The sequence below is a fragment of the Haliaeetus albicilla genome, chromosome 3 (assembly GCF_947461875.1).
Source record: "Haliaeetus albicilla chromosome 3, bHalAlb1.1, whole genome shotgun sequence".
In the NCBI taxonomy this organism is placed as follows: domain Eukaryota; kingdom Metazoa; phylum Chordata; class Aves; order Accipitriformes; family Accipitridae; genus Haliaeetus; species Haliaeetus albicilla.
This window is the reverse complement of record NC_091485.1, coordinates 15,178,353-15,191,219: the sequence shown is the minus strand read 5'-3', so window position 1 is coordinate 15,191,219 and position 12,867 is coordinate 15,178,353. Positions and strand designations below refer to the sequence as shown.

The 12,867-nt window shown below is 38.9% G+C and overlaps 1 protein-coding gene across 1 annotated transcript in view; it reads right to left on the bottom strand.

Annotated features, from left to right (window-relative positions):
* CD226 (CD226 molecule) overlaps positions 1 to 12,867 on the bottom strand; it is a 46,464-nt gene that overhangs the window by 9,785 nt on the left and 23,812 nt on the right. The window contains exon 3 of the mRNA XM_069778883.1: positions 7,962 to 8,294. Coding sequence (XP_069634984.1) covers positions 7,962 to 8,294 — 333 coding nt within the window. The remainder of the gene's footprint in view (positions 1 to 7,961; positions 8,295 to 12,867) is intronic.

The window sequence follows — 12,867 nt, the reverse complement described above, 5'->3', positions numbered from 1 at the left end:
TAACCCAGCCCCCAGAGATGATAAACAGCACAACAGGGAACACAATACGGCAAGTAAGGTGTTAGATAACACAACTCTGAGACCAAGCGCAACAAATCTGCGAGCAAATAAACCAACATTGTGACCAGCGACTATTAAACTAATAATCATGAACGCTTGTAACAAAATGTGTTTTAACACGCTCTAGTCAGATCTGTCATTATCTCAATGCTTCGTGCCTTATGTTGGGCACCAAAAAGGACTGTCGTGGTTTAACCCCAGATGGCAACTAAGCATCACGCAGCTGCTCGCTCACTCCACCTACCCAGGGGGATGGGGGAGAGAATTGGGGGAAAAAAAGTAATACTCATAGGTTGAGATAAAGACAGTTTAATAGGACAGAAAAGGAAGGGATAATAATAATGATAATCATAATAATAATAATAATAATAATAATAAAAGAATTAGAATATACAAAAAAAGTGATGCACAATGCAACTGCTTACCACCTGCCGACCGACGCCCAGCCAGTTCCCAAGCAGCAGCCCCAGCCAGCTTTCCCCCTAGTTTATACACTAAGCATGACACCATATGGTCTGGAATATCCCTTGGGTCAGTTGGGGTCAGCTGTCCCAGCTGTGTCCCCTCCCAACTCCTTGTGCCCGCCCAGCCTCCTCACTGGTGGGGTGAGAAGCTGAAAAGTCCTTGACATAGTGTCAACACTGCTTAGCAACAACTGAAACATCAGTGTGTTACCAACATTATTCTCATCCTAAATCCGAAACACAGCTCTGTACCAGTTAATAGGAAGAAAATTAACTCTATCCCAGCTGAAACCAGGACAACACCACAGTAGTACAAAAAAAAATAGTGGCGCCTTATACAGTCCTTTCCTATCTCTTTCCCTCCCCTGGCAAGAAAGCAGTCCATACATAAGTGACTCAATATATGGATAATAAAAGCACTTGGACTACCTAAGTGAACGTTCTTGGCATTGTAGAGGTTGTCCCACAGAGATACCTAAAAATCATGCAATACTTCCATGGACAACAAGGTATTTTTGCCCAGGAAAATGAGCACTTTTGTACCAAGAAGATCATTTCAGTCCCTCAAGAGGTTTTCTATTCAGTACTGCACACAGTTGTAGCAATTATTTTCTGCTCTAATTCAAAAAGATACCTGTTCACTTTTTAACAAAAAATATTTCCACAAAAAATTTTCTTATTGTGATTGCTTTTTTTTTATAACTTAGTACATGCTTTGATGATGGATGTCAGGAAACCCACCTAGCCTAAGCAAAAATGCTTTCTTTGAGAATTACAAACAAGGCAGGGAAAGTTATATTTATAGTAAATTTGCTTAAAATGCATTGACTTCTTCAGTAATGGAGTCACATCTTCAAATGAAGCTAAGGAGCAACACATAATAATCAAAGGATAGAGACAGGCAAGACAATGGCTTCAGGGTATAAGTCAATGTATTCTTATGGTGCTCCAGTTTGCAGAGAGTTAATGTGATATTATTATCATTTTTGAGGTGAAAAACGCTGAAGGAAAAAACAGAGGTAATATACTCAGTCTCACAGGAAGTCCACAACACAAGTCCTCAGTACAGTTATCATGCATTTAAAACACCTAAGAATTTTTCTCTTGTCGAAATTCTGAACTTGGTTAGTGGTAGCATTAAAAAAAAAAAAAAAGTGTTAAACCACAGAACTTCAAGTCAGCTTTTTGCAGCCCACCACAGTGCCCTGCTTCCTCTGTTGCATCTCTGCACTAGCACACTGCAGACTTGAGACTAATAGCACAAAAAGCAAGTGAACACAAATAGTATGTAATAAACATTTTTGCACATAGTGTATTTGTGACTAGCGGTATCAGCTACTACAGGAAACATGTTAGCCAGATGATCTTACCAACTTCTAGCGGTCTCAAATGACCCTATGTGTCAGCAATGTCTTGATGAGGCAAGCATTGGGTGTGACTGCCCAGTTACCTACCAAAGAAGAAATATTTCCTGCGTGTTCTTCAATTTCTCAACATGTAGGAGTAAAACAAAGCAAGAAGCACAAAAAAGTGAGGATGCCCAGGTACGGAAAAGGAGTAATGCCTCTTGTATTACTTACTACAAGAGTTGGTGGTCATACCTTATGGCCACAAACTTGTTTCTTGTGTTTCAGATAAACACTAGCAATTAATTGGTGGTGAACAGGGACTAAAAAATTGTCTTCAGGCTAGTCCCTCTTTAATGTTCTGCTCACTGTACGGAGGAAGATAGCATCCGAAGATGAAACCACAGCTGCCCCAAAGAGCTTTCATTCTGGGTAGACAATGTTACATGCTCAGTTCATAGGCAAAGGAAAACAATCAGTATCACTAACAACAGTAATCCCAGCTGACCAGTTGCTGAGCCATCACCAGATGGCTTTCCTCTCCTGCATCAAAAAGGTTCATGGCTTTTTATCTGGCTATTCTGAATACCAGTTGAGATTTGCACAGGTACACCTCTTTAGTATTAATGTGCTCATTGGAAAGGATAACAAAAAATACTGATTACCAGAGAGTCACCCTTGAATTCCAATGTTATTTTACTGGAAAGAAAAAAGAAAGAAAATTCTCTCAGAAGTTTACACTGCTGAAGGTATGTGACAGTATAGAGAAGGCTGCCCGATACCAAAAACTGATGCCTTTTGTATTATAACTGCATGTGAAATCACTCTACTCCCAGCATGTTTTCAACTGCTGTGTACTTAAAATGACAGGATGGTGCATATAGCTATGTCCAAGTTCAGGAAAAATTATGTCTTTTTTTCCAAGTGTTTAGCTACCCACCACAGAAAAACATTATCTGTGCCAGTGAATACTTACAGAAATAAGGAGAAAACATCATGTAAGCAACAAAGAAAAAATTTAAAAATCTTGTATTCAATTATCATCAAGGATGGGTGAATCTGGATAGAGTTCTAGGCTTCAGCAGCATCCCCACCCTTCAGTCTAAGCACTCCAGACCTCATTTTTCTTTTCCTGAAGTTTCACCTTCAATTTTATCAGGTCAAGATAATAATCTCTGAGTTAATGAGTTTGAGAGCTGAGATTATCAGCTGTCAGTTAAATTTGGATGAGAAAAACCATTAGATTTTTTTTTTTAGAACCCACAACAACTCAAAGCCCTTTTGCCTTTTCTCATTTGAAATGAGCAAAGCCTTTGTGAGGCATTTGTTTTCTTTAACTCTACAAAACCTTTTGTAATTACTGACTTTAACATAACATTCAAGATTTTGCAGAAACATGTCAGAGACTTGTCATGTGTCTCTTTAGTTCTTGTGTTCTCACCAAAGGTGATATGCTGACGGGAAGCTATTAAGTGTATTTTCAGCATCAGTACAATTTCTGTTAAGTATTAGACCATGTGTCCCTCTCTCCCCCATCTTTGTAGCTTTGGCATTTTCTCTTCAAGATTCTGAAAATTTTTTGCGGGAAGTTTTTCGACCTTCAGTGCACTGACTTTGGTTTTGAGGAGGAAGCACTTAGGGGCCAGAGAGTTATTTGTTTTAAAAAGATTTTAACTGCACTGTAAAGATCTTCATGTAGCTTGTCATTTGCCTTGCTGGACTGGCACTGGCCCATACGGTATGCTAACTGGACATCACTGAAAGAGTTTAGTCCACAACTGAAAGGCAGAAATCCAGCATGAATGCATTCATGCCCAGAGAAAGGTGGTTTGTTGAGTAGAGACCCACAGACATGGTCTGAGAGCTTGTGTTCATACTGGATGAATTAATGAAGGAAGAAGGAAGATAAATTCACTCCTACCCTGATTCTCCTCACCCCCCACTGCAGCCGTATCTTCTGTCTGTTTTCTATAGCACAGAAGTACCGCTGTTTCCTCCCAGCTCAGAAGGACTGTATGGTAACCCTCAGTGACAGGACCTGTAGTCCCCCGCTTTTCATCTGGGTGCTATGAAGATCATACTGGGTGCTACTGAAAGACATTTAAAGGTACAGTCAACATGGGTTCACAAAGGGAAAGTCCGGTCTAACTAATTTGATTGATATCCTTCTACGATAAGGTCACCCACCTAGTGAATGAAGGGAACAAACGCCAGATTCTGCACCTGGGATGGAGTAATGCTGGGCACAAGTATAAATTGGGAGAGCAGTGGCTGGAGAGCAGCCCCGCAGAAAGGGGTCTGGGGGTGCTTTTCAGCAGCAGGGTCAACACGACTTGTGCCCTGGCAGCCAAGAGGGCAAACCCCATCCTGGGGGGCATCAACCTCAGCATGACCAGGCGATCATGAGAAGGGATTATCCCACTGTATTCAGCGTTGGTACGGCCTCAACTTGAGTACTGTGTGCAGTTCTGAGCCCCACAATTTAAGAAGGATATTAAGGTACTTGAATGTGTCCAGAGGAGCATGACCAAGCTGGTGAAAGGGCTAGTACAAACCATAATGTAATTCTGACTCCTAAACATACATTTAAATACAACTGTTATCAATTAATATATATAATATGATTGAAATAACCAGGGAGCTGCTAAAGTCCTGTGTACAGCCCGCATCAGTTAATATTTAAGATAGGGAAACAATAACTAGACATGATTTAGGGTTTAGAAACTAACTACTAGACAATGAGGCTTTATGTTTATGTCAGAAAAGGTAATGGATTGTGGTCATGTCAATATACCTTGAAGAACTGCTTGGAACAGCCAAGATTAGGGAAGAAGTAGGTAAAAGGTAATTCCCACGGGGGAGATCATGACCACCGACTCATTGACCACCTACTCATATGATACCACCTACTCAAAAGAAGACAAAGAAGAAGACAGAGTCTGCGCACTAATTTACATGAGAGGCAAAGAAGAAAGAATTAATCATTAAGGGAAATAATAATGAATATGTATTACTTAAGGATATAAATGTGGGAATTTTTGAGACAAGGGTGTGCTGCCTTGAGACAGGCAACCATTTGTGCACATCAATGAAATTAATTTGAAAATACCTCAACTCTGTGTATTATTGGCTTGCACACCAGCTAAATGAACCCTGTTTGAGGGACAACACAACCACCAACCAGTTTTTCAGATCTACCGAGAACACAAAGCAACACAAAATGTTTCTATTTTACTTTGTCTAAGAGAGCTTGCTATCCCACTTTCTGCTAAAGCAAGAAAACTACTTATTAAATCTTTCTAAAAATGGCTTGGTCTTCAGGGTGGAATAAGCATTTCTTTTTCAACCCTGCTAATTTTTCAGTTTTTTCATGTGATATCTCCCCTTCTTTCCCAATCATCTACCAAAACAGTACATGGATTGTAAGTCTCCTTCCTTCCTTCAAAAACGTGCTCAAAAAAAGTAATCTAATCAAAGGAAAAAGCATGGTAAGTAAAAATCAGAAATGGGCTCAGATGTGGAATCTGGTGACATGACTGATCTCCATATTAACAGAATTTTTAGAGGGGGAAAGATGGTGAAGAACACATCAGAAATTAATCCAAAGTCTCTTGAACACATTATATAATTATGTAATATTCAGCCTTCTGTTTCTGTAAGTGTTGTCCAACAAAAGCTATACTACATACATATGTTGCTTTATGTGTTCCAGGTTTTGAGGTCAAAAAAGATTTGCAGAAGTCCCATTTCAGCTGGAAATTCCTGTTACTGAAAAACAACAATCACACTATTTAGTGGGATAGAATGGACAAACTTAATAATATTGAATGGATCTCACGGGTTTATTTTCACCAATGTTCGAAAACGTTAAATGTGGCACGCTGACCTCTATTGATACAACTGCAAGAATAGCACAGGCTTTCCCGACACTTGAATACCTATTCCCTCCTCTCTCCCTTTTTTCTTCCTAGGAATTCCATGCTGGTTTTCCATGCAAAAATACATTCACCTTCAGACAAGAAGCAAGCTGCTTCTTTCTACTGTACCACCTCTCAGAATCAGCAGTTTTGGAAGTATTACCACTTCTCCAAGTAATCCTGTGCTCTTATTTCTACTGCCTTTCACCCAAGATTCCTCCTCTTCAAAAATTCTTGGGATCTTCTCAACAACAGCTTCTCAAAAAAAAAAAAAAAAAAAAGAAAAGAAACAAGAAAAAAAAGGGTTCTTACCTTTCTTCTTACTCTCTCTCAACCTAAACGGAGTTTTCCCGATTACTATTTACAGTGCAGCTATCCTCCCAGCTCTTAGAGTTAGTATTTCAAAACATCTCTGGAACTGGGCAAGGTGAGAAGATTTGCAGTACCCATGCAGAATCACACCAACAGACTGAAAACATTGGAAGAGTTGGTAGCAAATCCAAGCTAGAGCGTGGCTTAGCTGTAATGCTAAGCCAAAGAAAATGACGTGTCTGAACTGATAGAACATACACCAAAAAATAGCGTAGCAAGTTTCTGTCACCACTTGGTTTTTATAAGCCACAGCTGTTGCATCGAGCAGAGAAAGTCACTTGTGAGTTTGTGAGAGACTTCACTAGCTATGCCACAGGGTGCGGTGGGAGCTGACGCCTGGCCTGTCACTCCTTTCCCCTTGGTGTTTCTCCATATCTCACTGGAAATATTAATTGTGTGTTATGAAACAGTTCCAAATGTTGAAAAGAAATAATTGGAAAGCCTTGACACTTCACTTCCTCTCCAGTTAATGAAAATTCAACAAAATGCACTTCATAATACGGAGTGAGGGCTTAAAAGGGAGACAAGGGGATGTTTTCTGAATCATACCATACTTCAGCTTCTTCAATGCTTTCATACCTTTTTTCCTCCAATAAACAGGCATGACTATGCTGGCATTGTTAGAACTAAAAATGATAAATAGGATTTGTTTCAAGAGCAGAAGAAGCCTGGAAACTAAACTTTTTTTTTTTTTAAAGTAGTTTGTGTAGGTAGGACTGGTAATTCTCAATGTTATTGTATTTATTCATTCTGGTGTGAGAAGCACTGCACTTGGAGTAAAGAGAAAATATTTCTATTGCCCTACAATTTGGATATGCTTGATTATATGATTATAGTCAACATTTTGAAATTTGAATGTTTAAAATTGTCAGAGCTGAGAGAAATTTTTGTCCTGGTGCCTCCTTTCTTTCCACATTCTGCTCAATTTCGTGGACTTTTGTGGTCAAGTATTCAGAGTAAAGCAGGTCAGCATTTTTTTCCCAAGCACATTCTCCACTTCTCAATTAACCATATCACAGATTAAGCATATTCTGAAGTTTTATACCCCATGCTACAGGTCTTAGTACTGCCAAAGAGATGCTTACTAACACTCTCATGTATTACCAGGAGCAAAGGCAGTAGCACAAAAGCTGGACTGAATGCTGCAACAGAAGGACTGGTGTGGTACAAGAACCATATCTTCAAAATGCGTTCTATAGAGAAGAGCCAAAACTGAGGGTTGGTTTTTTTTTTTTATTTTTCAGTCATAACAGAAAATAGCATTAAAGGTGGGATTCAGCTCACAGTTTTAGAAATTTTAAGTGTCTACATGTGGGGACCTAAGCTCCCACTATAATCAGACTGTGACAATGTTCACACCAAAACCTAGAGAGCTTCTCAGCTCCCCCTAAAGAAACTCCTTGCATGAATAAGGTAGACACCAGTTTACAAATTTTTACATTTTCAACTGAGAGTGTGGTCTTTGCCTTCACTGGAGGGTAGGTCTTGCCCCCGGGACCCTGCGGTGCACTGTGCTACCTCTCCCTGCAAACTCAGGCAGTCTCTCCTCTTCCAAAGCCTCTCCTTCCTAACATCAAACCAGGTTCTCACAAACAGGTTTGAAGTCCTATAATGAGATCAGACAAGCTTTCTGTGGAAACGAGATTAACTGTTAACTTTGCCATCTTTTACATGCTGCTAACTGGAATTGGTATTTAAATAAATCCTGTCTTGTTACTGAAGAGTTATTTTATATGGGTAAAAGTGTCAATGCCTCAGAAGGTCCTGTTGTGAAATCATTTACCACTTCCTCCTTTACTTACCAACCACAGTAAAACTCATCACATAGGTTTTGTTTCTTCCAGTAGCTACGCAGCGGTACGTTGCAAAGTCAGAGGCTGTAAAGTTTTGAATGACAATCATGGAGTTTGCCTGATCAGAGCAATCCACCAGTGTACGCTCTTTGAAATCGGAACCAAAGCTTCGCTTTCCTGACGAGTTGCACAGAACAACAATATCGACCCGATCTGCTTTAATCCTTTCCCACATCACTTGCTGCACTGAATCTCCAATTTTATAAGGGCAAGTAAAAGCAACGTTTCTTCCTGGCTTGGTAAACATGGGATTATTTTGTTTCTCAGATACTTCAAAAGCATCTGTTGAAAAACACAAAAATAAACAAAAAAAACCTGCTTATAATTAATTCAAGGGAAGTTTAGTATCAACAATTCCTGCATGGCAAATATGAGTGAAATTGACTTACAGCAGAAAGATATTCATTTGAAATATTGAAAATTATAATTTATAGCTATCTCTGTATTTTTGTGCACATTTAGACAAAACACTCTTTATGGAACTGTGAGGCTGCGATGACATTGCAAGAAGACTATTTTTATACATTTTGAGTAAATGCATGTTTTATTAACAGTTTCAGCAAATATTCAACAGCATAAATTATGGGGCCAGTCTAATTAAATTTGTGATAGTCTTGTTCTGCTTTCATGCTAATTATTACAAGAAAATGGTTTGATGTGACCCTCAGGACATGCATTAGTAAATTATGTTTAAAGACATTCCAGCCTATGAACTACAATTCTCCCATTCACAAACCTCACCATGTAAATGAAAAAATTCTTATCCATTCCTATACTTTACTTGGGAAAAACCTCTGTGATAGTCAGTCAGGTTGTGGTATGAAAGGAGAATTCCAGACAAATTCAAGACTTCCACCACATATAAACCGTAGATAGATCTTAAATAATTTTGACTGAAATCCCCCTGCTCTGAGTTACTGTTTTCAGTAATAGAATTCACTGTTTACACATTAAGAAAAAAAATATTTACAAAATCAGTAGAAAGATTGTCAGTGTTTCTGATATTCAGAGCATTCAATAGCCACTTTGTTTCTAAAGTCAGCTTTGTAATACCTATATCTTATAAGTTAGGACTAGCATTGTCGTCTTTTTGAAGACTTCAATGTTGAAAAAGATTATCAGTCTGTTTTTCCTACACTGTAGAAGGACTGATCTTTCAAGCCCTTCAATGAGTTTCTCTTTTTATTAGAAGTCTTTAAGTCAAGAAATGTCACTACTATATATTTTTAATGTGTTTGCCTCTATCTATGGCAACCACTGGAAGCAGAGACAGAAAATTAAAATTGCATAGGAAAAATGACAGTCATTAAATGCATCAAAATCTGTGTATAAAAAAAAATAAAATTAAAATGAAGCTGTAGCCAGATTCATGGGATGGTTGCAGTAGCATGTTGGGTGGAACTGAATACACTGTAGGACTGAGCTAGATTTAGATCCTCCTTGATATAACATTTTTATCGAAAATCTAGAGCAAAAAATGATGGTAAACTGTATTGCTTTGGATGCTGGTAGTGCCAGGGCTGTCAAAGTCATAGGTACTGGAGAAATCATTAATACAGGGTGGCCTAGCTCACCTCCTAAGCTAGGTGCAAAGAGTAGCAGGATTTCGCATGGGCAAGTATACTACCCTAAATCTAGGAATACGTGATTCTATTCATGTTGACGGGATGGAAACTTCATTGTGGAAGTCTGTGCCTTCTGAGACTTGTGCAGTCTCTGTGAAATGGTGAATGAAAATGTCTAGGCTGCAATTTTTTATCAGTGGACCACAGCACAGAAAAATTACATTCCTTCTGTCTTTGGAGACCAGAAGTATGATTAAAACACTGAAATGCTGAAAGACAAAAGGAACTGTGTCTAATGAATTTACCTAAAAAAAAAAAATAAAATTAAGAACTTGAAGATCCATGTAGACCGCAATCAAGGAGACAGAAAGTTAATGACAGACAAGGACAGAAGAGAGATAAATTCACTAAACAGAAGGTACAACACAGTGAAGGTAATTAACTCCTTGAACAGCTTGCCAAAGACAGCTAAATTTCTGTTACTGAAGATGACTGCCAAGGCTGGATAATCATTTAAGATATCATGCTAGTTCCAGCAAGAATTGACTCATGGGAGCCTAAGTATTATTCAAATTAGACTGAATGACTACTATGATGGGACTCTACACTTGCAAAATATATTCCTTGAAGTGCAGTCCCTCAAAAGTCACTACATTAGAACAGATAATTTTTTTATACCTAGCAGATTCAGATCTGCAGATTGAGATTCAGATCTGCTAGGGAAGAGGGGTAAATGAAAAGGTGACTGAAATCAATTCTCTCACTTGCACATTATATGCTTAGAGTTCCGTTCCTTTCCTCCTGTCCCACTTTTCAGACCACTAGCTTCCAGCAACTGCCTGCTTCACAATAAACCACACATTCTTCCTCAAGAACTCTTGTCTTCTTCATTGTGCAGTCTTTGCTGTCTTCTGCTATGAGCAAGCCCAACTGCTCCCCACGTTCTCCTTAAGAGCCTTGAGGTCTCCCCATCTGCTCCTGGGTCCATCCTCGCTGTCCTATTCATTTCATGCCAATGCCACCCTGAATTCCAGGTGTTTCTCCTATCTAAACGTGCATATTAGGGAAAGTATGTGTATGATGATGCTACCTCCCACCTTCCAGAGGATTCTCATCAGACCCAAAGGGCAGCCAACCAGGGCTATATAACAACCAGCCTTCTTTCCCTGCCGCTCTGCTGTACATTTGCTAGAAAAAAGTACATTACACATATGGTGAACTGTGAACAGATAAAACTTTTTCCACCAAAATCATGAAAATCCCTTGCCTTATAATTTATTAGTTAACTTTGTGTGTTATATTTGCCAAACAATATATCCCAATTTCCCGATAAGATATAATACTACAGCAGAGTGTAGTATACTCTAATAGGTACATTACAAAGCTAAGGTTGCCTTGCAAATTCAGTGAAGAATTTCCAGGTACAAATCTTGATATATTTGTATAGTTTGCTGGTATACAAATAATAAATCGTATGTTACTAGTGAGAACTATGTACAAGCAGCCAAATCAAAATAGAAACAGTTTTGAGATTCTTGGCCACTGAACATTCTATCATAACCATTTTCAAACACACTTCATGACACACTTTATTTTTTTGCTTTGCATGTGTAGTTTACTTGACAGTATGCAGCAACATTCAACTATTTTCACTCTTGATGAAAGATGTAAATCTCTCCGCTTCTTACCACATGATGCCTTGTACAACTTAAATGATTATGTAAGGCACAAGCAGTGGACACTCGGGCCTACGTAGTTCTAATTAAATCTTCCAAGTACACTAAACTGTTCCAGGCTTTTGTTTCAAGCAATTGTCCCATTTTATTTTGACACCAGCATCAGCATAGCTCTTTCATCCTCCCTCTCCTCTGTTCAACCACTTTCTTTATTTAGCACCTTTCTGAACACAGTTTCTTTGCTTTCAGCCTGGTACGTGCAGGATGAGAACCTCCCGCTCTGAGAAATACTTCTATGGGGAAAAAAGCACGCCCACACACCTTCACTCCCACACACGCACAGCTCAAGGTGACACACCATGTGTGAATATTTCAGAAATGCTAAAAAAAAAAATTATTGTTGCATCTGATAAAAATAGATTTCCCTTGCCCACTGCTCATTCTGGCCACTGCCACTGCTATCTGCCTTGCCCTTGCCATGGCCATGTCATCTTGCCTCTTGGACAGAAAGTAGGAGGAGGTGACAGCACTCACAGTAGGTGCATTTGCCTCTGCTAAGTAAAAAAGTGCTCTGTGTTTGGTATCCTCCCTGCATCTCTTTTAGCAGGATGTTACCTCATCATATTTTGCAGTTATACGTATTTCTATCTGCTTTAGGTCTATTAGACATTTAAAGGAGAAAAAAATGTAAGCTTTCACATTTTTAAAAAAACTAATTTTTCAATATTTTTCTTGGAAAGCAAATCTCAGAAATCTAGAGGTATAAAAGTGTGCAAACCAACTTCCCAAGAGTTAAAGGATCAAGCAACTAAACTCAAATTTTGCAGCAGGGAAATTGTTGAAGTTTTAAGAAATTCTCTTTGGAGGGATAATAAAATAACAGTGTACTCTTTTTTCATTCTTTCCCCCTCCTGCCCTTGCTACAAGCAATTAAAAGTCAAAAATAAATGTTATGTAAAAGTTTAGTCCCCATTCTTTTGGGTAGAGATTTTTCAGACTTCCTACTTTTTGATTCCTGTCCTATCTGCTTCAATTTTTTTTGGTGGTGGTGGTTTTGTTCTTTTGGTCTCCGATAGGATTAGCTGGTTTTGTTTCTTCAGAGGAAAGCTGCTTAGATAGCTGTACTTGTTTTCAGCTACTTTATTCATTTTTAAAGTCAGTATCTACAGCATTTTAATTACTGTTCACTGCAAGTTTCACCAGTGCCAGATTTATAATTTTACACAAGATTCCAGAGTTTCACTCTGGACTACACATGAATCTCATGCATTCCTCCTGGTTTAAAACCATATACAAAGAAAACTGAATATTCATACTTCAATATCAGTTCTGCAACTTCAGACAGGCAAAATTCAGCACAGTAAAATAAAATGCATTGAAACACTCTTCTGGCTTAGCATGTTTCTGCATCTCTGTTGAGGCTTAGAGCTTAGCAGAGGTTAAGTACTACTAGAGCTGGTTTTATACAAAAAGAGGGTTACATCAGCTGCCGCAGGCAAGTGCACACACTGCCGAGCAACAAACGCAGGGAGTCACACCTACCCTCAGCCATCCCAGCACAGAGACATTTTCCATGTGCTCCCAGGTACCACAAGGTCAGGACAAGCTCAGACT